Source organism: Larimichthys crocea, chromosome VIII (genome assembly GCF_000972845.2).
Source record: "Larimichthys crocea isolate SSNF chromosome VIII, L_crocea_2.0, whole genome shotgun sequence".
Classification (NCBI taxonomy): Eukaryota; Metazoa; Chordata; class Actinopteri; family Sciaenidae; genus Larimichthys; species Larimichthys crocea.
The window spans coordinates 7,490,901-7,517,766 of NC_040018.1; the positions used below are offsets into that span (position 1 = coordinate 7,490,901).

The 26,866-nt window shown below is 39.4% G+C and overlaps 1 protein-coding gene across 1 annotated transcript; it reads left to right on the forward strand.

Moving 5' to 3' along the window:
* The first annotated feature begins 551 nt into the window (after window positions 1-551).
* On the forward strand, window positions 552-26,866 carry LOC104937577 (mucin-5AC). Its single transcript, XM_027281412.1, has 48 exons — window positions 552-620; window positions 753-809; window positions 909-1,170; window positions 1,369-1,483; window positions 1,669-1,759; window positions 1,851-1,957; window positions 3,895-4,123; window positions 4,891-5,016; window positions 5,114-5,231; window positions 5,353-5,491; window positions 5,838-5,948; window positions 6,158-6,227; window positions 6,835-6,972; window positions 7,952-8,116; window positions 8,200-8,294; window positions 8,381-8,507; window positions 9,125-9,380; window positions 9,540-9,592; window positions 10,660-10,763; window positions 10,883-11,034; window positions 11,123-11,261; window positions 11,515-11,625; window positions 11,970-12,149; window positions 12,644-12,883; window positions 13,238-13,394; window positions 14,280-14,408; window positions 14,541-14,691; window positions 14,787-14,830; window positions 14,937-15,164; window positions 15,270-16,340; window positions 16,752-16,945; window positions 17,075-17,243; window positions 17,382-17,629; window positions 17,797-17,980; window positions 18,264-18,447; window positions 18,863-19,041; window positions 19,139-19,208; window positions 19,326-19,456; window positions 20,135-20,169; window positions 20,264-20,438; window positions 20,929-21,027; window positions 21,135-21,175; window positions 22,048-22,170; window positions 22,469-22,567; window positions 24,796-24,924; window positions 25,112-25,151; window positions 25,960-26,083; window positions 26,472-26,866. Exons 1-48 carry the CDS (start codon window positions 560-562, stop codon window positions 26,698-26,700), a joined length of 7,479 nt encoding a protein of 2,492 aa, XP_027137213.1. The 5' UTR covers window positions 552-559; the 3' UTR covers window positions 26,701-26,866.

Sequence of the window (26,866 nt, forward strand, 5' to 3'; positions counted from 1 at the left end):
AAAAACATTTTTTGTATCGAACGGTCGCTCGCACAAACCTTTTTGAGGGGTTAAAAGTGCAATTTCACTTCCATTATTTATGAAGTAAAAATAAGTAAACTGTTCAGTGTTATTCTTTGTAATTTACAGTGGCATATTTTCTACAATTGTTGTACCAGTACTTTATTTACCAATACATGTGGGTACAAGAGATGTGAAGGAATAAAGCAGTAACAATGTGGGAACAAAAAAAACTTTTTTTATTTTTGTTATTATCTGAATAAGCTGAGAGTCTTCCATGGAGCTGTTGTGAAGTATTTCTGCTTCACTGTTATCAACCTGTATGACCATGTGCCATAGTTTGTTTCCATTACAGGTGTGAGGTGAACCCATGCTCTGTAACCTCTCCCTTCATATCAGTTGTGAAGGAGACAAGGAAACAATTGGGACCTGCACTCATAAATCACTATGTGAACCTATGAAAATGCCACTCCCTCACCTGCCACATTAAGACCTTGCCCCCTGGTATAAAAAGCTGGGTCTCCCTCCCACCTTGCTCAGAGTTCCAGCAGAGAAGCAAATGGCTAACAAGTGGCTGCTATGTGTGGCCCTGTCAGCCATCGTCGCTGCTTGGCACAGCGGTACATCCATTATACTCCATTAGACAGCCTGATAAATTTGTTAATAGCTCACATGTTTACCCTTTTTTATTGTGTTTGAATGTTTTTTTTTAGTTTTATTACTTTACAAATAACTCTCACTTCTTTCAACAGAGGCGAAGTCTGCTGTGAACACGTTCTCCATGTCCCAGATTCCAGAAAAAATAACCGGTGAGCTTGTTGGTTATTGGTAACAACTGTAAACTGTCTCTGTAACTGTCATGTAAGTTAAGACCGGTGTATAATATGGTTGCTGACCTTGTCCTGCAGGTGTGAGTCCCATCCACAATGGCCAGGTTTGCAGTACATGGGGCAACTTCCACTTCAAGACCTTTGATGGGGATGTTTTCCAGTTGCACTCCACCTGCAACTACGTTCTGACGTCTTTTTGCAAGGGCATGTACAGTGACTTCAACATCCAGATCAGAAGAGATGAGGCTGACGGCCATCCCACCATCAAAACCATCATTATGAAGCTGGAGGGTTCAGTGGTGGAGCTCTCCAAAGGCTCAGTGGTCATTGATGGCAAATTGTGAGTATACTCTAAAAACCCTTTCCACTGTTAACTTACTGCTAACTTATTGCTTCAGACTGGTTTATACATACATGTCATATTTAATCTCATTCCTTCACTGTAAAATATTTGGCTCTTGGAACAAAACTTTGAAAAACATATAGCAGCCAAAATAATGTGACTTCTTTCTGTTCTTTCTGTTTTTTCTTTTTGCAGAGCGATCCTACCTGTCAGTCAGTCAGGAGTGTTCATCGAGAAAACGCCCACCTACATCAAAATCAAAGCAAAGTTGGGATTGCTTGCTATCTGGAATGAGGAGGACTCTTTTCTGGTAGGAATATGACTGCACAAAGAAGCCTGCTATGTGCATTACTGTTTAAAAATACTGTCGAAGCTTTAGATTAAAGTATAACTATATCTATGCATATAAAATATATGCATAGATATAGTTGTGGTAGTGGTAGTTAAAAGACTTTATTTAGATTAGAGAGATGGCTGATGGTTTTGTCCCCACAGGTGGAGCTAGACCTGAAATACAAGAACCAAACCTGTGGTCTTTGCGGAGACTTTAATGGGGTCCAGCTCTACAATGAGTTCTACAGCCACGGTATGCTTTGAGCCACTTCAAGTCAAGTCACTCAGCGAAGGCTTGGCCGCAGAACTGAGCTCTTTTTCCTTTATTGGTGTTTTCCAAACAGGTGCGACACTATCCACTATGGATTTTGCTAACTTCTGGAAAATGGATGGTCCAGTTGAAAGCTGCTCTGACTACACACCGGAATCAACACAAAGCTGCAACGACATGGTGAGGATTCACTACTGATATGAAAGTTATAGTGCTATATCATTATACTGTACTATTGTAGTCAAGTAAATGAGTAAATACTCAAGTAAAAGTATTGTTACTTAAAGTGTAAAATATGTTAGAGTATGAGTCAAAAGTTGGTCAGTTACTCTGTGTACTATCTACTTTTACTCTACGTACCTCTACTCTTTAAACAGGCAATTGTTAAACTGATATTCCAAATGCACGAATATGGAAGTTTTCAGATGATACCACACTGTTCATGTATTCATCAGTATTGCACTGATATATTGGTGGAGTGGTGGGAATATTTTTTGGTCATCCAGCAAAATCTTAACTTTGAATTCTCAGTAGGACTCAGAGTGTAAAACTGAACAAATAAATTGCTCACAGTGCGACTACTTGTTTGTGATGTTTAAGAAAATCTTCTGATAGCAGTGAATCAAAGCAGATTTCTTCATAAAACATTTGCATTTGCACATTTGAAGTGCTTGAGGTAATTTTATATTGTTTGGATCCATGTTTATGATCCATGTCTTCTTCTTTCTTGCTTTGGTTTGTGCATTGTGAGATGGTACAAAAGTATTCAGGTATTGATTTTAAGGCTTTAGACTGAGAGAATATCAGTCTGTATCATGATGTTGTACTACATGCTGCACCACATTAGTGTTTTTTGCTGCATGAATAGTTTATATGATCATATTTTACACTAATTTTTAGAACATTTGCATGACAACAGATGGCAAACTTGAACACCAACATGTCCAGCAGAATGTTTCCATGTTTAATATAGATCACAGAATGTGATTTCATGGTGGTTAAGATGGTGTTGGATGATTGTTGTGTTTGAATTGGCAAAATGAAAAATGAAACATCACAATGACAAAATTACATTAATTAAATTTGAAACTAATATTTGATATACTCCTTATACTGAAATATTAGGACCTTAAACCTCAACCGCAGTGACCTCTACAGGAGTTTAGGTGATTTCAGGACACAGCAGGTGGATTCAGAAGCAATGTGGTTTAAGTGATCATGTGACAGAACCAGACAATACAGGTTTAAACCTAAACCCGTCCTAAACCTTAAACCACAGCTAAGCTATGGTGACAGAGCAACACTCAAAGCTTAGTGCACCAAGCTAAGCAACAACATTACCAGTTAATCAGTTTTCAACAGTGGTGAGAGAAGTACCAGTGCAAGAAGCTTCATTGAACTGAAAATAGCGATAACCACACTGTGAAAATATTTCACTACAAATAAAAATCCTGTATTCAGTCGAGTGTAAGAACTATGAGCAAAATATACTTGAAGAATGAAGAGTAAAGGTTTCTGTCACTGTTACTTTACTATCATATCTATTATTATATGTTTTTAGATTGATATTACTGCTGCATTAATGTGTATGTTGCATGTTACTGTTGTAGATTTTTCAGGTGGAGTTCATTTTAACTATTATATACTGTTGGGAACTTCACATTCTCCTGTGAGAACCACGTGTCTGTAAAAAGTCTACTTTTCAGCAATTCGGAAAAAAAACAGCCCTGTCAGGCATTTTCCAGCAAAGAGATTTTAAATGGTTAAATAATTTAATTTAGCTAAACAAGTAGGAAAATCAAAACCACCAAATTTGGAGATACCAGTGAAAACCATGTATCTCCAAATTTGGTGGTTTTGATTTTTGACAGGAAGGGTATGAAAGAGTGACTAAAGCTGTCACACAACATTTGCCTCTGAGATGTGGTGGAGTTAGTGGAAGTATAAAGTTGGGCGTACAGTACTTGATGAAATACTCAAGCAGTACTTGTCAGTACTGGTCAGCAGAACTTCAGAATTTCCACAAGTGGTTATCCCTGGATATGTGTGGCTTTACAGTGTTGCCTGCCTAATCATGCTCCTCTTTCTCTATTCTCTCTCGTCTGTCCGTCCTGTAGAAACCTCTGTGTGAGCAGATCCTCACAGGGCCTGCTTTCAACACCTGCCACAATCTGCTGGACATTGCCTCTTTCACTTCCGCCTGTGTTGCAGACCTCTGTCACTGTGGCAATGGCAAAAATGAAAACGCAGACCCCTCTTGCCTGTGCAACACTGTGTCCGAGTTCTCTAGACAGTGTGTGCATGCTGGTGGCAAGCCCCACAACTGGAGAACCAAAGACCTCTGCTGTGAGTACACTTATTAGACACTGCTGATGAAATATCATGGGTATGAAGAAATCCAAAAAATGAGGTCAAATTTTATTAATGTAACAATGTCGTCAAGTGCTTGGTCATTGGTGGAAATTATTGGATCTGGAAATTGACATGTGATAATGTCTCTCTGTTTTGACTAGGTGTAAATCCTCTGAATGTGGATATAAATGAAACTAAATTGAATTGAATATACAGTACAGTACAGAGTGTGTATGGAAAGCTACTGTATGTTGCAGCGTCATGCAAACTTGCAAAATTTCAAATAAAATTTGGGAGTTAAACAGTTAATTCACCTTACGCATTTAATTAAAGAGACAATTAACCTTGACTTTTATCTGCAATTGAACAGTTTATGGCAACTGACCAACTTCAGAGCCATTTACGTTGGGATTGATGGCCAAGCGAGGGCACAAAACATTTCAAGGCTGAAAGAGTTAGAAGCAAACAAACTGACTCTGCTACTGGCACACTGGAAAGCACAGCATCATTAGATTCACTTACACAGGCCAATCCCTCATTAACCAAACACTGTGATCAGAGTGAGTCAGCGGGTTTATATGCATAATATGAGATCAACTGCACCTCTTCTCAAAGTACTGTGGTCAGTGGGGACACTTGTGAAGCGTGGGCAGGCTCTTCAAGGCCCAGAGACTGAATACAATAGTAATGTCTGCAGAAATGAATGTTATCAGAGAGGTTACATAAGTCAAGTGGTGAAAAAACTACTGATGTATTCACAGGGAAGTCATGTCCTTACAAAATGGAGTACAAAGAGTGTGGGAGTCCCTGTGCTAACACCTGCTCCAACCCAGAGGCCAGCCACACCTGTGACAGTCACTGCATCGATGGATGCTTCTGCCCCGCAGGTACAGCAGAGTGACACACACACACACACACACACACACACACACACACACATGCATACAATGTGTTTCAGTACAGTAATACTTTGATCATTTTCAGGCATGGTGCTGGATGATTTAAACAACAGTGGCTGTGTCCCACTGAGCAAATGCTCCTGCACATACAACAGTAAGATCTATGGACCTGGAGAGTCCTACACCAGTAACTGCAAAAAATGGTAAGATGCACACAGTATGTCAGGGTGTTTGCATGTCACAGCAACACTCTACATAACACATCACGTGTTTGTTTGAAAAGAGCGGGTATTGCTGTTAAGATTAAATTGTGTGTGCTGACAGTGTGTGTGAGAGTGGCCAGTGGGAGTGTACGGAGGAGGACTGTCCAGGAACCTGCTCTGTGGAGGGAGGGTCTCACATAAACACCTTCGATGAGAAAGTCTACACCTTCCATGGGGACTGCACCTACGTTCTGGCTAAGGTAACGCACATCATCATCAATGCTGTTATACCACACACACACACACACACACACACACACACACACACACACACACACACACACACACACACACACTGCTAAACCACCTCATACCAGTAGAGATATGTACATATGTCATGTCTGTAGCGTCTCATATTATAAATGACTTCATTTAAATATTAAAAATCCATCCATCCAGTGTTTTGTTTCATTAATCATTTAAAAGAATTATACCACAACTTTGTTTTTATCATGGGTTAGTTAACACACAATGTTGATCTCTCATAGTTTACTAAAAAATTTTTATTGCAGCAGTGGTTTAATAGTTTTCTTTTCGGATGTTTAGGACTGCGGTGGAGACCGGTTTGTGGTACAGGGAGAACTGGTGCAGTGTGGACTGACTGAGAGTGAAACCTGCCTCAAGTCGATCACTTTGGGTTTGTCTGGAGGGGCTAATGTGAGTGTGATATGTACACATTAACACCCACTAGTACTATGTTAGAAAAAAATCTCACTACCTCAGATCTATACAGAGTTCATCCATCACAGCAAATATCATGAGCACTTTGATTATTTATCAGAGTTGAATCCATCAGAGTTTTGTTTCTTGTTTTTTTTTTCTCATAACATCATCATTGAACACATCTTGTCTCCTTTCATATAAAGGTGATCACCATCCATCCCAATGGCAAGGTTTTTGTGAATGGCATCTACGCTCAGTTACCATTCTCTGCTGGTAAGAGACTTTTCACCTCTGACTTTCTCTGTATGACGTGTAGAAAAAGACCCACAGTGCACGCTACAGTACATTTTCCTGTGTAATGTGCATAACAAATAGTTTCGTTGAATGACACTTCTTTCTCAGGTATTATAGTATAACTATTATATCTAGCATAGGATCGTTAGCAACATCTGCTGGTCAGCTGGAGATAACATAATGTTTGGAGATCAGTGTGTTAGTGTGAGGTGTGACACTTTAAAATTGCATTGCTGGCGACATCTTGTGTCCATTTGAGGTCACAGGCTGAACAGCAGAGTTCAGAGTCGCTAGGACTTCTCTCAGCCCTCAATCAAAAATTAAATGAGTTTACATACAAACACTGACAATTTGCACTGAAATGTGCAGCACGATCTGACTTCATGAGCTCCTAGAAGCAAGTTCCAATAAACATCCAGTAGTTCTTTACTGCAAATCCAGTGTAATTTCATTTGTCTCTGGTCCTAATATGATGATAGCATGTTTCAGTTGTTTCCCTGACTAGTCAGATGGGCACACAAATAGTATTTGATTCTGCCTCCTCCTATCCATCATTTAAACAACTCCCTCCCTTAACCTTTCTTAGCTGGACTCACCGCGTTCAGAGGATCCTCTTTTTACCTGCTAGTCCAGACGTCTGTCGGTGTTCTGTTGGAGGCACAGCTCCAACCAATCATGCAGCTCTACATCACAGTGAACACTGACTACAAGACCAAGACCTGTGGTATGTACTCTGAACTGATGTGCATGAAAACATTCCACTCAAATACTGTGGAGTTACTGATCCCTGCTGGTGGTTGCAATCAGTGAATTTGTGAATAGAAACAGAAAAAATAGGAAGAATATCAACATACATAAGCAACTGTGGCAGCACGCAGGCATACCATGCACACTTGTTTAAATTAAGAAAGTCAATATTAATCATAAGCAACACGTAAAATAGTATCAAAAGTGTCCCAAGTATTTCCATGAAGCCAGTTTACATGTTAAAATTCCATGTATATCTATTTTTAAGTTTGTGTCGAGGGAGATACTGAATGATGATGTTTAAACAAAAGTTTTAATTAACGGTAGTTTTATGTTTTTTAATGAATGAATGAATTTGTCTGTATGCGTTGTACTCTAATGAATAATAGCAACTCCTGATGTATACATTTTAGTGAAAGTTTCGATCCTAGCATATAAAGTAAATATAATAATAATGATTATATATTTATATTTATTTATATAGCACCTTGAGTTTACAAAGTGCTTTGACAGACAGACACAAACAGGATACGATTTTTTTTTAAACAATACATAAAAATTAGAAAAAATCATAATGATAAATGATATAAAGCAACAATAAAATATAGAATGATAAAAATAAGTAAAAAAAATAATATATATATACACACTGCGAATGACCCATACACATTCACACACCACATTTTAATAAATAAAAAAAAGAAATAAGAAAAGAAAATTAGAATTAAAAAGTTTTTAAGCATTAATTTAATTACTTTTAGAGCTGATATAGTGGCACGATGTTGATCATCTCCCCCATGGAACCAGTCTAGACTGCTGTGCAAAGCGTTCTGTTGTCCGTTTTAGTACGATGATGATACGTACTGAACATTATAAAAATAATCAATGCGGTAATGACTCTCCTGCCCAGTGGGGACAAACAGAAATATTGTCACTGACATGATGTCCGTCTGCAGGTCTGTGCGGGAACTTCAACAATAACCAAGCTGATGACTTTCTCAAGCTCAGCGGTGTTCCAGATGCCACAGCAGCTGGTTTTGTCAACAGCTGGAAGACACACGCTAGTTGCCCCAATGTTAAGACCAACTTTGAGAACCCTTGCAGTCTTAGTCTGGATAATGGTAGGTCTGATTCATTTAGATTTCCTGTCATCACTGTGAGTTCTTCAGAATGACTGATGTTGGTTGTTGTGTGTCAATGACAGAGAGGTACGCCAAGCACTGGTGCTCCATGGTGAGTGACCCTAAGGGAGTGTTCGCCCCCTGTCACTTAGAAATCAGTCCTGACTCCTACAAAGAGGTAAGTCTCACAGCTACAGCTTTTACAGGCTTCTGTGGGCTGTACCTGTCTCCAGACCTCACATGTTTTATTTTATCTCATCACAGAACTGCATGTATGACAGCTGTAACTGTGAGAAAAGTGAGGACTGCATGTGTGCTGCAGTCTCCTCCTACGTCCATGCCTGTGCAGCTGCAGGGATCCAGGTCAGTGACTGGAGGAAGACAATCTGTGGTGAGTAGTGAGGAACTACGTTAGGCATGTGTCTCTGTCCAAATCATATAAAAAAAAACACTTATTTTTCCAATGGACCTGTGTCCTCACATATATCAAATGTCAGTTTGATCAAGCATTAAATAAACTTTGTGTTAAACCACACCAGTCCTGTTTTTCCAGGACTTCCTATCACTCATGTGTCAAACAGAGCTTTTAAAAGTGTATTATTGATCTACAATCCTTTCTAGCTTTGACAGAGAGAACAGCTTCTACTGTTAAACCACTTCATATGAGATCAAACTATGTATACCAAAGACCTAAAGACATAATTCTACAATTACTAGAAGACAATTAGTATGCTAGAATGGATCACAAGTTGGAGAAAACTCACAGATAAAAAGGCAAGCTAAGTTATAGATTGCCAATACTCCAGGGGCTCGTCCTGACCAGATTCTAATTAGCATCTAGCACCTAGGTAACACACATAAGGTTACATTGAAATTATGGGAAATTTTGAGCTTTGAAATGAATCTAGCAGTCGTGATTTAAATTGAATGGTAAGGATGGATCTGATCTGAAAAATCTTCATATGATATGACTGCTTGCCATTGATTCTGGTGGTCTGACCTCCTCAGGTAAATATGCCAGCTCCTGCCCCAGCAGCATGGTCTATTCCTACAACATCACGTCCAGCAGTCGCACCTGTCGCTGCATCGACTTCACTGAGCTCAGCTGTCACCTCTCCTTCCTGCCCATCGACGGCTGCATCTGTGCAGAGGGAACCTATCTGGATGAATCTAGGAACTGTGTCCCACCTGAGTCTTGTCCCTGCTATGACAAAGGCTCTGTGGTGCCTCCTGGACAGGTCGTCAACAAGGACGGAGTCATGTGGTATGAAAATCATTTTTGAATCATTCAAAATTCACTTTTGTAGAACAAGTGAATATTTGTTCTTGGATCTATTTGTGATCTACCATAAGTATTATTGTTATCTTTCAGCAGTGTGCTGTATGTATATTAATGTGTATTTTTTTTATATTTCTCCACCAGCACCTGTAAGAAGGGCAAGTTCAGCTGCATTGGAGAGTTTATTGCACTGCCATGTAAGTGTCATAATACAGAATCACCTGATAAGCAGCAGCTTTAAAAAGGGTTTCTTGGACAGTAGTTGGCTCCCCACATAGATAAAATAGATGACTACATTATTTTTTATTAGCTTTATATTTCAAAATACTATCAGGGATGTTCATTTTGCTTCTCTAAGAGCAAGTGTTGAAAAGGAAACCGATCTACTGTATGTCTGTTCAAACCTCTAAAGCTCACTTGTTAAATCTATAAAAAAAAACACACTACAGTTTTATCTATTCATCAAACCTGTTGCACCTAGCCGTTTTTTTGTTGCTGTTTTTGTTTTGTTTTTAGTCAAGAAAGTACTATCAAGAAATAGTCCCAACACATAACTACCTCTAAAACCCTGTTTCTGTTTGAGTTCAGGTTAAACACACAGACAAAGAAAAGATACATGGAAATATTATAAAAAAGTATCAATAATAGAGTTCAGGTGAAATTCAACATACAAACATTTCAAGCACAGAACTCCATCATCTCCCGTTACCTCTTCTATCTATACTGGAAGTATTTTCTGAGCTGATGGTTACAGGAGCAACTACTTTGTTGTAACCTACAGTGGTCAATGTCCTCTTAAAAGACAGTATTGTGCAGTAGAACATAAAATCAAGATGAAAATCAGTTTAAACCAACATGCTCCTTGGCTGACCTCCTTGATGAGAAGAATTCTTACCAACAGTAGTCAGAATGCTCTTTATACTAATACTCAGCTTCTGCCAGGGGGGGATGTTTACCACAGTTTACAGTAAACTGCTTAGGATATACCTCTGCTATCTCTGAATAGAAAGCAAAGAGTGTGCCATTCATCTCAGATAAAATTCCACATTTAAATAGAAGAATGTTTGTTGTGTTACTTTCATTCTCAAGCTGAAAAAGTTTTAGTAATATAAAGAAATCTGTGCTCTCAGCTCTGTTAAATAAGGAATAAAACTAATGCTAATGCTAATGCCAGCTGGTGCTGCATTAAATCAAGACAACAGCGATGCAAAACTAGATTTACTTTAGAAATGCATTAAACTAATTGTCTGATGTCTTTTCCCAGCCGCCTGTGCTCCCCCCATGGTTTTTTTCAACTGCTCTGCTCACAGTCCAGGTGCAAAAGGAACCGAGTGTGAGAAGAGCTGCAACACACTAGACATGGCCTGTGTGAGTCACCATTTCCTCAACATAAGGAAAATATTCATGCAAATACTCAAATTTTTGAACAATCTGACATCTGGAGTGAAATTACAACTTTTTCTCTGTAAATTTGATCTTTTCTACAGATGAGCATGGGATGTGTCTCTGGCTGTATGTGTCCATCTGGGATGGTATCTGATGGTAAAGGAGGCTGCATCAACCCGGAGGCCTGTTCTTGCGTTCACAACGGCATCTCCTACCAGCCTGGAGAGACCACCAAGGTGGACTGCAACACCTGGTAGGTGAATTACAAGTGGAATCAAATGATGTAAAGCTACCAAACAAAAAAGACATCTGAACAGAACCTAATCTGTATCTATTTACAGCACTTGTAAAGACAGGAAGTGGCAGTGCACTACCGACCCGTGTGATGGAACCTGCTCTGTCTATGGGGATGGACACTACATGACTTTTGATCAGAAGCGTTTCACGTTTGATGGCAACTGTGAATATATTCTCACTCAGGTATGAATGCACACAAAATCAGTTGGGGAACAGGGTGATGGAACTGATGTGCATTTTTTAGACACAAGTTTTTGGAAACGTTATCACCACCATCACCACATGCTTTGTGAAACAGGAATGAGACATCCCAGACAATCATTAGACCAACAAAAGCTAAATCCAACTCTAATGCTGTGTGACAAAAGGCTTTGGTATGGTGCAAAAATCAAGCAGAGAGAATAACATTGGTGTGCTTCTGTGTGTCCTTCCTCAGGACTATTGTGGCAGCGCTCAGAGTAATGGGACCTTCAGAGTGATCACTGAGAATGTTCCATGTGGAACCACAGGAACCACCTGCTCCAAGACCATCAAGATCTTCCTAGGGGTAGGTAGTCAATATAAAACAACTGAAATGTCTGATTCAACGTAGACTGCTTGCTGAAATTTCTGATAGATACAAACATGTGAACTTGTTTGGTTTATCTAGAAGTCAAAAGCAACTGGACAAGTTCTCACTTTGCAGATCACAGAAAATCATTAAATTAAAAAAACGCTAATATGCAGATAAAAATCACTTTATTTTTTAAGGGTGGTGTCGATGGAATGGAAATGTAGGAGCTCCTTTTAACTGCAAAAATGTTCGTTGAGGTGATGTTTTCTGAGCTGTTAAATGAAATTAGCGGTATATGTATGTAAAACTGACCGTCATTTTTCTGATCTTTCATTTAGAGTGCAGAACTGATCCTAACAGAGGGAAACTACCAGCTGCTTTCAAGTGGAAATGAAGAAACAGTCCCATTCCGTTACAGTACGATGGGCATCTACCTGGTAATAGAAGCCAACAATGGACTAATTTTCATGTGGGACAAGAAGACCAGTTTGTTCATCAAGCTCAGCCCAAAATATAAGGTAACCCTGTAATATATGAATGAAGGTTTTGGTTTTAATGTGACTACAACTGATTTATTAGGAAAACAAATGACACACTTTGTTTTGATATGTAAGTTGAACAATTACTTCTCACATCACAAGTCATTTTTTAAGTTTAAGTGTGTTGAGGATTTTTTCAAACCTGTAATTTTTACCTTTATTCTTTTATTTGTTTAACTGTAGTTTAAAGTAACTTAGTTTGAGCAATTCATAGCTTTTATCATTTTTCAGAGAAATGTGTTTTATTAAAAGTAAATATTTTTTATATGAATCTTCCCTTACAGTTGACTGCCTGCATTAAACATCAACAGTTAAAAAGTAACTAATACGCTAACTAATAAAACTGACTAGTATTTTAGAAGAATCGGTCATTTTACTTGTTGTGTAATATTTGAGTAATACAACACTATTTGTACTCAAGTACAGATTTCCAGTACTCCTTCCAGCACTGCTAAAGGTCTTTACTTTTTCAGGGTCGTGTGTGTGGGCTGTGTGGCAACTATGACGGCAATGCAAATAATGACTTCACCACAAGGTGCCATGCTGTGGTGGTCAACTCACTGGTGTTTGGGAACAGCTGGAAGGACTCGCCAAGCTGTCCTGATGCTCAGGGTATCACCAGCCCCTGCACAGCCAACCCATACCGACAGTCCTGGGCCCAGAAACAGTGCAGCATTATACAGAGTGATGTCTTCTCTGCCTGCCACTCCACTGTAGGTTGTTTTAGAACACAGATTGAGAATGAAATATGTCACGAGATATCAATATCTTTCAATACAATGTAATATCTCAATATTTTGGTGAACTCCTAAATGTATTTACTACTTAGAGATAAGAAATTCCAATTTTTTTGGCAGTATCAGATCCTTTCCCCCCTTTCAGAAAATGGAAAAAAAATATTATATTCTTAGTTATTAACTAAATTTGATCCAATTTGTAAAGTAAGTAATAAGTGTAGCTGTTAGATAATTTTAGTACAGTACAAAGTACAATATACCAGAAGCAGCATACAACATTTTGTGTTATGGAGTTGCTCTGTTCAACTCATTTGCGTCACTTGTTTTCAGGTTGATCCCACTCCATACTATGAAGCATGTGTGTTTGACTCGTGTGCTTGTGACACCGGTGGAGATTGCGAATGTTTCTGCACTGCCGTGGCTGCTTATGCTGAATCCTGTAATCAAGCTGGCATCTGTATACGATGGAGAACCCCTAAGATCTGCCGTGAGTAACCAGGATAAAACATTCCCCATCACAATTTGTCATTAATAGTTATTTTTCTGCCAAAATTTTGTTGATGGCAATTCATTGGAGATCTTGATCCTGTATTTATCCAATCTCTGGAAGCTACAGTTAGGAATGACCTTCAGAACCAAATTAGTTGCCTTAAGAAGCATGTGCATCAAAAGTAGGGTGACACAATAAAATTTAATCTGAAATGAGCTTTTAATTTTAGGCATGGGTGGCCTATAGGTTAGAGAAGTTGGCTTTTGGCCAGTCACCACAGGGCGCTCTCTATGGGTCGAAATATGTGCCACCAGAAACTGAATTTGAGTCATTTATATTTGAATTTGAATTTCTTAACTTGAATAATTGCATTTAAAAACTGAATTTGAATCACATAATTTAAATTTGTATTGTTCAATTTGAATGATTGCATTGAAAAACTGAATCTGAATTGTAATTTGAAATTGAATTTATTAGTTTGTCCGGGTAGTTAGGGTTAGGGTTCTGCATTCATTTGCGAGGTTTTCTTAATTAACCTTTCAATCGCTGCCTCTGTGTGGCGCAGCTGCCACTGACCTGCCACGGTTGGTCACTGCTGCTTTGATCATCTGTTTTTAAGAAAGTACTTAACTCCCAACTGTTCTTAGTGGTCATTGCTCAAGGCTATGGTTTAAGCTGAGCTTCAGTGTCGTGTGTGTAACTGTGTGATGATCTGGATGTTTTCTAAAAAAAAAAAGCACTGTTATCAGCAAAATAAAATTGCAGCCTGGACTTGTAAATTTGAATTTTAACATTTCTTATGAAAAATGTAATGGAAAGAAATGAAAATAGCTCCACTATTTTCCATAGTACCACATCTAATCATTCTGGTATCATTTCCAGCTATCTTCTGTGATTACTACAATCCCCCTGGTGAATGTGAATGGCACTACATGCCATGTGGCTCTCCTTGTATGAAAACGTGCCGGAACCCCTCAGGCATCTGCTCTACACATATACCTCCCCTAGAAGGTAAAAGATAAATGTTTAGAATTTGATCTGGCCAACTTATCAAATAAAATTCAACATTCGAGACTGAACACATGGTCTTTTCGCTATCTTTTGTAGCTGTGTTTAAAAGAAGTATTGTTTGTTTTTCATTAGGTTGCTATCCAAAATGTCCTCCTGCTCAGCCATACTTTGATGAGGATACAATGACATGTGTTTCAAAAGACCAATGTGGCTGCTATGATAAAGAGGGACAACACTATAATAATGGTGACAAAGTGCCAACAACCGAAAATTGTCATTCTTGGTAGGTTTTGCAAATATTACACGTGCCAACATTCTATAACTGTGGAGTTGAAAACAAATCAAAACTGACAATATATTTCATGTTCTCTCTCAAAGTACATGCAGTTCACTGACCATCCAATGCCATTATGATGCCCAAGGTATGCCAGATGCTAGAGATTGTGGGCTGTAAAATTGAATTGAAATTACAATTAGAAATACATACTTTATTTTAATATGTTAATAATATATCTCCCATCTTTACAGCCTGTACTTGCACATATAATGGGAACAAATATCCCCCTGGCACTACCATCTATAACACAACAGATGGGCATGGTAACTGTATCACAGCCGTGTGTCGGAAGAATGGCACCATTGACAAGGGGTCATACCCATGCCCAGTATCGACACCACCAACACATATGCCAACTTCAACCACTAACACGCCCAGCCAGCCTACAACTATCTTTGTTTTTACATCAACCACACCAGGTAGGAAAAGATATTCATTTTTGAAAATAAAGACGTGTGTATCCCTATTCAGCTGTGTAATGGAAGATTTACTGCATAACCAATACCTGTATTATGTGTCCACAGAGCCAGTCACATGTAATCCTTGTAAATGGTCACAATGGTACGACGCCAGCTTCCCCACTCTGGGAACTCCAGGCGGAGACAATGAAACATATGTAAAGATTAGAGAAGCAGGTCACAAGATATGTGACAAACCAAGCCAAATCCAATGCAGAGCTGAAAAATTCCTAAATGTCAGCATTGACAAAGTTGGACAAGTGGTGGATTGTAACCTGGCTAAGGGACTGACATGCAGAAATGAAGACCAGTCAGGACCACTGCCCTTGTGCTTCAACTACCAAGTCAGAGTACTGTGCTGTGATTATAGTGCATGCCCAACAAAGCCTACTCCTTCTACAGAAGCACCAAGCTCAACGACAAACACCCCGAAAATACCTACAACACATGTTACGTACACATCTCAGCCATCTACAACTACAACAACTACACCTTCTACCACAACTGAAACAACAACTACAACTCAACTGCCTACAACTACTACTACTACTCCAACAACACATGTTACTAAACCTTGTGAGGAAACATGCTACTGGTCACAGTGGATAAGCTCAGACTATCCTGAATATGGTCCTGGAGGGGACAATGAAACTATCAAACACATTATACAGAAAGGATATGACATCTGTCAAAATCCAGTGGCGGTGGAGTGTCAGGCAGTGCACTATCCAGGGATTCCACTAAAACAACTGGGACAAAAAGTAACATGCAATACCAAAGGACTCCTGTGTGAGAACAGCCAACAACATCCTCCGATATGTTTAGATTATCAAATAAAGGTAAAGTGTTGCAAAACAATGCAATGCAGCACTACTACGATTACAACAACTACACCTTCTACCACAACTGAAACAACAACCACACCCCAGCCACCTACAAGTACCACTACTCCAACAACTACACCTTCTACTACAACTGAAACAACAACTGCAACTCACCTACCTACACCTACCTTTCCTACCACTACACCTACTACACCTGAGCAGCCTGTGACAGGAGGTCGACTCACAACCTCTATACCCCATACTCAGCCACTGCATTGCTATTGCTATCATCTAAATAAAAGTTTCACCCCTGGTAAGTTCTATTTCATAAACACTGCTAAATAAATTAATATATTGGTAGCAGAAGTAAAATGAATCTTTAGTGCTCTGAAGTATTCATAATAATTATCCATATTCAAACGTAAAGAGCACATGTTTAGCACATGAAAATGTACAATAGCCATCTAACTTTGCCATTTTACATCTTGCATGGTCTGAATAAGTACATTTATACTGTATTTGCTATATTTAGGGTTTTAGTTTTGTTGTTCTGACCATGCTCAGTGACAATTGTACAACAAAATCAGGGCATGTAGTAAATGCACCCCAGGTTATCCAACCTTGGAAAGAAAATTAATTTTTAATTTAACGAGTTGCTTGGTTACTAATGGGATAAAACCGTATGTATTTTTCTTTCATTAATCTTCCTTTGCTTTATTTTCAGGCTCCATAGTTTACAATGAGACAGATCTTGATGGCCACTGTTTCATAGGGTACTGCAATGAGAGTTGTCATGTAGTACCCCTACACTACCCGTGTGTTACATCTACTCCTCACCCTACCTCTAATACTACCCCTACCACTACTTCTATCACTACCCACAATCCTGGGTGTGTTGATCTAAATCCTCCAAGAAAGGTACATCTTTATTTCTATTCTTTACATGTTTAACTTTGTTTCTATATGCAGTTGTATAGCAATACTGCTCCATTCTTAAAATTCTACCAACCCTTTATTTTTTTAATTCCAATCTATTTATTCTCATAGGATGGTGAAAGTTGGAAGGTAAATAACTGTATTATAGGAACATGTGTTAATGGCAAAGTGACCTATAGCCGAACACCATGTCCAACTAAAAAGCCTTTAGTGTGTGCAAATAACTACCCTGCTGTTGAAGTGCAGGATGACGAATGCTGCTCTCACTATGAATGCCAATGTAAGTCTGACCTACTAAAATAATGATTATTCGTAAAATCCTCAGGTTAAACATGTAAAAGCTTACCTGTATCAATGTTTTGTGTCCTTCTTAAATGTCTTAAAGATTTAAAAATGTTTCTTTTTGTATTGTGTGAAGGTATCTGCTACGGTTGGGGAGACCCCCATTATGTCACCTTCGATGGAACCTACTATGCTTTTCAAGGCAACTGTTCATACTGGCTGGTGAAAGAAATACTGCCCAAATACAACTTTAGTGTTATGATCGATAACTACTACTGTGGTGCATTAGATGGCTTGTCCTGTCCACAGTCCATCACTGTCTTCTACAAAAGTTACAAGATTTTTATTACACAGAAGGAAATCAATGGCATTTTTAAAAACCAGGTAATTAAATTAACTTTTAACAAATTAAATTAACTCATATATTTAACATATACATTTTACTGTTATCTAATATATGTAAAAGTTTCCAAAGAAGGCTTTTCATACCTTAATAAGAAGTTCGTAAAGTGGTATTTCTCATATTTATATAACAATGCTTTCTGTTTCAGATTTATGTCAATAACAAGGCTGTGAGTCTTGCATACCAAACTACTGAATTCTCTGTAACCACCACCGGTATTGATACAGTGCTCGTCATCCCTCAAATCCACGCCAAGGTCACTTTCTCTGGGCTCATATTCAGTATATACCTACCCTATAGTATATTTGGCAACAACACCCAGGGACAGTGTGGTGAGTTCTGCAGTGGAAATTGATATCATATTATTATATGTATAAATTAACAGTTGATAGATGACATGCATATCTACAGAAGTTTAACAGTTTTAACAGTTTATGTATCCAAAACAGAACCTGTTGCACATATTTAACACATTCTGCATTTAGTCTGATTAAATCTTGAAAAATAATTCACTTCAATTCATTCTATTTAATTCTAATGATTAGTCAGGTAAATGCCAGTGCATGTTTGACTTGAGTTGTGTCATGCTTTTACTAATGATGAGGGTCTCTTTAGGTACATGCACCAACAACCGGACAGATGACTGCAGGCTGCCCACTGGTAAAATTGATCCTTCATGTCCTAATATGGCACATGAGTGGCATGCTAATGGCAGTTTGTGTGAACATCCAGTTCAACCCACACCAACTCCTACGCCTACTCCCTGCGATACATCCATCTGTGAAATAATTAAAAGCAGGTACGGTAAAAGGAAAACATGTCTGCACTGCAAGCTCTAACTACAATAATACAGATAACACTCACAGTGTTCCTCAATCAGTTCTTTAAAATCTAGTTAATAGTTGCACATTCAGTGTTAGTGAACAGAAAAACTCTCCTCTTCTTCATGTCCGAATAAAGCCTGTGTCTGACAAAAAGGAATTACTTTATCAGATAAATTATCCCAGCATTGTTATTAAAAAAGACTACATCTCTAAAAAAAAGGCTTTGAAGCACACCTGACAAGAAGCACGTGACTTGTTTATTCACTTAGACTTAGACAGACTTTGTCATTCAACTGCACATTCACAATGTACATTTGCCTTGTTATTGTGTATTGATGCATTCAGTTTGTGTCCAGTGTCCATATTGACTATGAATTCCATCTTCTCCAGTATGTTTGAGGGTTGCCACAAGTACATTGACTACAAACCATTTGTCATGGCATGCGAGTTTGACGTTTGTCACATGCACATTAAAAACATTAGCTGTGTCAGCTTGCAAACCTATGCTGATGCATGTGCTGAGGCCGGAGTGTGTATTGACTGGAGGAGCGCCACCAAAGGACTCTGTGGTATGCAACTAGAATATTAAATTTCATTGTCAAGGCTACATATACTACTTCTTATAATTTCACAACTCACCAACATGATCACTTTATTTCTTAATAGATTTTAACTGTCCAAGTCCCAAAGTGTACCAGGCCTGTGGCCCTATGGTGGAGCCTACCTGTGAATTATGGTACAGAAATTCACAAACACACAGTTGTCACACTCAATTATTTTTTTCATTCGTTTATGCATTGACATGCACAATAACAATAAGTGAACTTCACACAGTATGCTATTGTTTTTGCAGGTACAATAACAAATTCGTGTACACTGTCAATGAATTCAGTGCCATGCTAAAGACGACGCTGGAGGGTTGCCATTGCCCAAATGGCACCATCCTCCTCTCTTCCAACTCAAATGAATGTGTGCCCAACTGTGGTAAGAGCAGAGTTGCATTTAAGAATATCCTGCCTGCACTTTTCAATGGACCTTTGTGATCAAGTCAAAATCACGTTTGTTATTCTATCATCAAAGCACAAAATTTAGGCACTGACTGAATGGGAAACCATAAACCCAGGTTTGCAGCTCATCTAAGACCAACAGAAAGAAGAAGCCTTAGAAAAATGTCATTATTTTATCCAGCGTGTTGTAGAACTGAAATCAACATTTTCTTTGGCCATTAGCCTGTACACATATACAGGTTTCTGCTTCACCTGTTTCAGTTAGTTTACATGTGTAAACAAAACATATTTAGCTTTAGGTGGAGCAGGTCTATCAGTAATTTAGGAAAACAGAGCCTGTTGGTAGACTGCTACCCAATTAAAAGAAGGAACATGCAAACTGACTATCTGCAGCTGAGCAGCAGCTTCTAGCTACTACGCAATACTACAGTACTACAGTACCTTAGCAATATGTTCAGGACTATTAATGGTGAATCAATGTTTAAGAATATGATATAGTAATATAAATGAATCATTTAAAATCATAAAAAAGATTTAGATTTAGATGTGATTTCATGGAGGATACACTTTTTACTAGCCTTAGCCCCCGAGACAGAAAAACCCAAGTCTTGATGAATGGAAATCAATTTATGATTTATATTTTTTCTCCTAATAGAATTGTGTCAACTGCCAAATGGGCAATACAAGAAGGTAAATTTTTTGTATTATAATCCCGGTCTCTTTTTATATAGCTGATAATGCTATGCCTCCTACCATAATTCTGCAATAATTGTTGCATCCTCAGCCCAATGAAAAATGGAACGAAGGCTGCAAGGAGTGTACATGTGAGGACCACACAATGCAGGTCACCTGTCATGAAAGGCCCTGTCCAACATATCCACCCCTTAGCTGTGATCAAGAAGGTCAGGTCAAGGTCAACTGCACTGACACCACTGGCTGCTGTCATCAGGAGAGGTGTGGTAAGTGTGCATCAAGTAGGTAGCAACTCTTTGGGTCAATAAACGCTGTATTTAAAAAGGTACTGAGCTTAGATAGTTAACACATAATTCACACCTGTATTCAGAATGGGGTTTAAGAGGAGACTCACATAGGCACTGAGACTTGTCGGTTTTGACAAACTGGCAGGTGTGCATTAACATCTAGTACCAGATGGTGTGATAGGACACCTGACGCAGGTAAACTACACCAATAAACTCACAAGCACCAGAATTCTAACGTACAGGAACTATGTGCAAATATTGTAACCAAAAAGATAGATCAAAACTCTGATCAGAGAGAGGTTTTGTGCAGGACACCGTGATGAAAACGTGATGAAATCTTTGGTCGTCATCGTAATGGACGACACAGAGGCGACACGTCAAAAATGACCATGGCAAGCTCTTTTCTTGCCTGTTGTGAAAACCACAGACCTGCTTGCATGAATATTCATTCATTTGTGTCTTTGAACAGAGTGTGACGTGAGTCAGTGCACTGGTCGTGTGCCATCCTGTCCGATTGGTTATACTCTGAACATCATTCAGGGAGCCTGCTGTTTCACCTATACCTGCGGTAAAGTTGCTTACGTGTGTGCATGTTGCTGTAAAAAGGTTTCATTTTTGTGATTGTTGCAGCATGTTTAAAATACATTCATAGAGACATTTTTGTTTCCTTCACAGTGAGAAAGGATGTGTGTGTTTTTAACAACAGTGAATATCAGGTGAGATCTCACAACTGACACCCACACGAGAAACCACTTGAGTTACTGGAGGAAATACAATACAAAATAATATACAAAAATGATTTAACACTGTGGCATTGTGTTATTTCTCTAAAATGAAAACCTTATGTCATCATAAAGATTTCACATTGTCACATAACACAATTTATGAGGTTCCCTGAATCTTGGCTGGTAATAATAAGCTTTTTACAGGAAGACAGTTTGGTCACAGCTCATCAGTGCTCAGTTATGTTGCAAATAACAATATATTAAAGATAATTCTGCACTTCATGTCCAACAATTAATCAATTATCAAATTTGACAACCACTTCAACGACATGACACAGTCACAGCATATTAAACGACCATGAGTGTTACGTAAAACACTTGGAGAAGATTGTACGGCTTACAATAACTTACTCACTAATGTTTTGCTTGTCATGTTAATCCATGTTCAGGACTACTGCCCATTTAAAACATGACTGTTCAAACCCTACTGGCTGCTTGGTCTCTCGAGAACAGCTCAGCCAAACAACTTGACACTGTGCTTTCTTGGATCAATGGCAATAGATGAAAAGTTATTGAGATATGCGAAGGACAGACATACAGAATGGTGGCTATTAGGCTGATTGATATTATTCTTTCCATCCCTTTATTTGTTTAGCATGGACTTACACTTTAGTTGCCACTTTGTTAGGTTTATTTTAAAACCCAATGCTGTCCAATACAAAAGTCTAGCTACAAATTCTCATTTTACAAAGCTGACAAAGTTCAGTGACTGTAACTATTTGTTTATCATTGATGCACTGGACTGCGGTACCTCATTTACAAGCAGGAGTAGCTGTGCTGACCTTCTTACCCTATCCATCCAGGTTGGAGACCTTATGCCTGGAAATCCATGTCTCAAGTGCATTTGTACAGACCAGACAGATGCCGGCACCCACACGTACATACCAGTCTGTCAGCAGATACCATGTGACACACACTGCCCTGTGGTAAGACTGCTCTCCTTCTCTTTTCATCTCTCTCTCTCACTTACTTACTTGAGCACATTTATTCATTCAAGCATTCGTGGATTTTATTTTCACATTAAACATGTTTGATTTTAATATTAAAGGTCCGTCATTAGTGTCATTGTAATTTTTCTGGTTGTCATTCATGTCCATAAAAACAAGGACAACAGTGTCAACACTGGATGGAAATCCTCACTTCACCTGATTGGATCTTGTGATGGTTTGAATTATTATTATTTTTTTTTTTACATGCCGAGTCTGTCTTTGTGTTGCTATTCAGGGTTATCAGTACGAGACCAGCACTGACAGCTGCTGTGGGAAGTGTGTCCAAACAGGTTGCATTATCATGCTGCCAGACAGCTCCACACACACATTAAAGGTTGGTATATCTTGTATATCTGAGCTCTGTGTGTGTGTGTGTGTGTGTGTGTGTGTGTGTGTGTGTGTGTGTGTGCGTGTGTGGACATAGAAAGCTAAATGAGGATAAGGTCACTAAAGTCTCTGCCATCTCTGCTGGTTTTGAATATAATGATGATCCGATCACATTGTGTTCATTTGTTTTGTTTTTTAATCAAATTTTTATTTTATTTTCATTTCATGCAGTTGAAAACTGTGGAAGAAAATATTTCTGTTGCTTTTGGTGTTCATCTGGATAAGATGGAAATGTTAGTCATAGATTCTGAAGAGAGAGAAATTTGTCATTTCTTTGCACTTATCCCTAGAAAACAAGCAAGAGACCTTAGTGTGGTCTTTGACTCACACATGCAATTTAAAGCTCATACAGGGTTTGTCACTAAATCAGATTTGTATCATTTTTAAAAATATTGTTAAAGTGTGACCATTTCTCCCTAAGTGACGCAGAAAATGTATGTAAAGACTGACTGAGCTGCTGTAAAACGATTATGTCTACCCAACAAAGTTATAAATCAGCTGCAGCTGATTCAGAACTCTGCAGCCCGAGTGCTCGCCAGAACCAGGAGGCCTTTGTATTTCTTTAGTTTTTATTTCACTATATCAGAGTCTACAATTATTCTGTGTCATTATTAAATATAATACATTACATTACACTCATTACATAAATAAAGTTGAATTGGTCGATTGATCTCCACAGTATAGGATTTAGATTAAGTAGTTTTACATCCTAACGCAGGTTTCAAGTTTTAATTTTGCAGTGAAATGATTATCAACAAAGAGGCAAACATAATTCAGAATTCTCATCTAAACTATTTGTGTTATGTAGACACTGTTGTGGAGAAATTGCTGAAGTCAAAGGTCAATGGTGAGGTCAGGAGGGAAGAAAGTGTTCAGGAACCTCTGATGCTGATGCTGTATTATTTATTGACGCTTGGCCAAGGAGAATTAGAGACACTCTCAAAGTTCATCAGAAGTGAACTCATGCTGGTGGTCAGACTTTAAACCCCCTACAGATACCATAAATACTATACTCCCATTGGAACGTCAAGCTATCTATTATGACTAGGAAGGCAGCAATAGGTCTCTTCGACCCTGGCCACCACAGTGTTGAGGTAGACTGGCACCTACTGTTCCCAACCAAAACCAAACAACTAATACTGCCGAGGACCTCAAGGCCCAGACGTGACCTCGTGTAACCTAAGGATAGAAAATTCCATAACAGACACAAAACCTCTGATATGCCCCTTTAAGTTTCTTCAAGTTGAACTTTTCATGTCACTAGAATCGGCACAAATCTAAAACAGGGGTCTCCAAACTACGACCCGCATCCGGCCCGCCTAAACAATTGGAGTGGCCCACTTAACGATCCCAAACAATCCCTCTAAACATGGCCTATTTTTCAAAATTGCATTTTCCTATTATAAAATATCCACACTTAATGATTAAGCTTGGCATTCTAATTAAAATCTACCTTATTTACAAACTATTTACAGTACTAGCTAATTTTCATCTCCTCACACAATGGTATATTCCGACGTGACTTTGCTCGTGATCAACTTCTGCGTAGTCTGCCCGGGGGATTCAACTCGGCAGGTCAGGGACGGCCGCACGGTGCGGGAGGATCCTCTCATGGGACCTCTCCCCGGAGCTGGCTGGCCTCCGCCGGGCGCATTTCCTCTGTGGTGGTGCACCGCAAACGGCTCTGGGTCGGCTTGGAAAGGCTCGGGGGCGAAGGTGGCTCACGGCTCCGGCCACAAGCTTTACAGCACCCTCCCGCCCGGACCTTGCCACTTCCCGGGGCCGTGGACTTAGTGCTCACTGTGCCCTCTCCGCGTCTGTCGAATCGCAACGTAACGCAACTTTCACTTCCTCCCGCAACAAAATCGCAACAAAAATGTAAAAAGCACCGCAACTTTCACAGCAATTTTTTTGAAATCAGGCATTTTAGGCCGCAACTATTTCAAAAAAGGCCCGTGAAATCCTGGTGGGGCTGATATCATTTCAGTTATAGACTGACCCCGGCCCCCCATCACAGAAAGGCAAGTTGATGTGGCCCGCAACGAAAAAAGTTTGGTGACCCCTAATCTAAAAGAATACATATAATACATATAACTACATATGTTGTTATGGAGATGAGGGTGACTCTGATGCAGCCCTGCCTGCTGTTACAAAATGTGTGTTTTGTTTTTTTAGCCTGGCACCATTTGGACTCCCCCTGGGAAACCCTGCGTGAAGTTTGAATGTGTGAAGATCGCTAATCAGTTCATCACCGTCGAGGCCAAGACCATCTGTCCTTCCTACGAGGCTCAAAACTGCATACCGGTAAACTACACGACACAAACCACAGTCATCATTGTTGCTTCTTATTCTTGGAACATCTGATTCCTTCATATGAAATACAAAACACACTGGTGTGAACACACTGCTACCTACTGTCTAACATGAGACTATACAAAATGAAGCATGACTCGATAGAATACTGATGTGAGACTATGTTTGTCTCCTGCAGGGAACTGAGACCACTACTCCAGATGGATGCTGCCCAGTCTGTACGTATACTGCACCCATGAGCATTTCATGTCTAGATAAACCCTACACTGAAGGCATTTGGTTATTAGGGCCCGAGCACGGCACACTGGGGCGAGGCCCTATTGGATTTCAAATGCTGAACGACGCTTAAAAGTAAATCGCATTTCGCACATGGACGTACGCATATGGCTCGACAGCGCCACCTAGGTGTGTGTTTTTGGAGGGGCCCCTCGCCATGGTTTCATCCACGTGTACAAAATTTGGAGGGAGTATGTGACATGCCGAGACACACAAAAAAGTCTCTCGGTGACCCGGGCTACAGTGAAGCGTGCAGCGTCAAATTTTTGTCAAATTTGGACTTTTGTGTTTTTGGGGTCATTTCCAGGGGTCGCATTTGAACGAACTCCTCCTAGGGATTTTATCCGATGCGTTTGAAACTTGCCGTGTGTGTTCTTCTGGCCTCGACAATGAAAAGTTATCAAAATCACAACTTTTCATCAGAGGGCGTGGCCGTGACGGCGCATCAAAATCAACGCTGCCGATCGTTTCGGAAAAAAATTTGACTCCATTTACTTTTGGGTTGATTTTCAGGCAAAAGTGTTGGGCTATCATATACTTCCTCAGAGCTGTCTGAAACTTCTTGTGGTTATTAAGACCGACATGCGCACATTTCGACATGCGCACATTTTGACGTGTGCACATGTGCGAGGGCCCGACCATCGCTGCTTGCAGCTTTAATTTCTGGTTATTTTATTTAGCAATTTAATCATCTTGCCTGTGTAATTGTATTGATTTAGAGCGTCTAAGTTCTCAAAACTCTCCTCCCAGGTATTCCAAAGGATCAACCATGCAATGTATCCACCTCTGCTGTGTACCTGGAGAGCAAGGGCTGCCAGTCCAAAGAAAAGGTCAATGTCACATCCTGTAGTGGAGCATGTGGCACCTACACCTTGTAAGTCCCAAATCATGTCATTTCTTTATTATGAGTGTTTTGAAAAATACTTCTCATGTTCTTCTTTTATTAAAAGGCACTTGTAGATGATAATATCGGTTTCAAAATAAGAAAAAGTTTCAAAAATCCTACATTTCCTTTGCAAACTGGATTGGACACATGCAAAGACCAAGAGTTTGCCTCCAAGAGAACTTCTAATGAAATCACACACTTGTTCCTTCTGAGCCACAGATAACATCATACAACTGTTTTTACAGGCTCAGTCATACAAACCATTAGTAGCTCTGTGGTCTTAAATTTGAATTTTCTTTAACTGAATTTAATTTTCTTGTTAGCCTTCTCCCTTCTTCACACTCCTTCCTCTCTCTCTCTCTCTCTCTTCTCTCAGCTACTCAACCAAAATGAGATCCTTGCAGCACTCCTGCTCCTGCTGCCAGGAGTTGTTCACATCTGAGCGCCAGGTCCAGCTCTTCTGCCCTGACAACACAGAACTCACCTACACCTACACCCACATCGACGCCTGTGGCTGCCTCAAGACAGAGTGCTCTGCGTTCAGCCACGGTGAAATGGCGTCCACTCCCTCCTCCAGCGTCAGGTCACGTCGACGCAGGAGATAAGGCATAAACCCGGACGTATGCGCTGGCCTCTTATACAATGAGCATGAATTTATAGGAACATGAGTGAACTGTTTTAACTGAATCAGTGTCATCTTCATCTGCATAATTCCTCTATTTATGTCTAATGTATTAGTGTATTAGTTTTAGCTTGATTAGATTGTTATTA

Bases quoted from the DNA above. Each gene is read 5' to 3' on its own strand.
- LOC104937577 (XM_027281412.1), top strand. From the start codon at position 560: ATGGCTAACAAGTGGCTGCTATGTGTGGCCCTGTCAGCCATCGTCGCT. The intron at 5,232-5,352 runs GTAAGATGCACA...GTGTGCTGACAG, and splicing joins ACCAGTAACTGCAAAAAATG to TGTGTGTGAGAGTGGCCAGT. The intron at 11,262-11,514 runs GTATGAATGCAC...GTCCTTCCTCAG, and splicing joins GTGAATATATTCTCACTCAG to GACTATTGTGGCAGCGCTCA.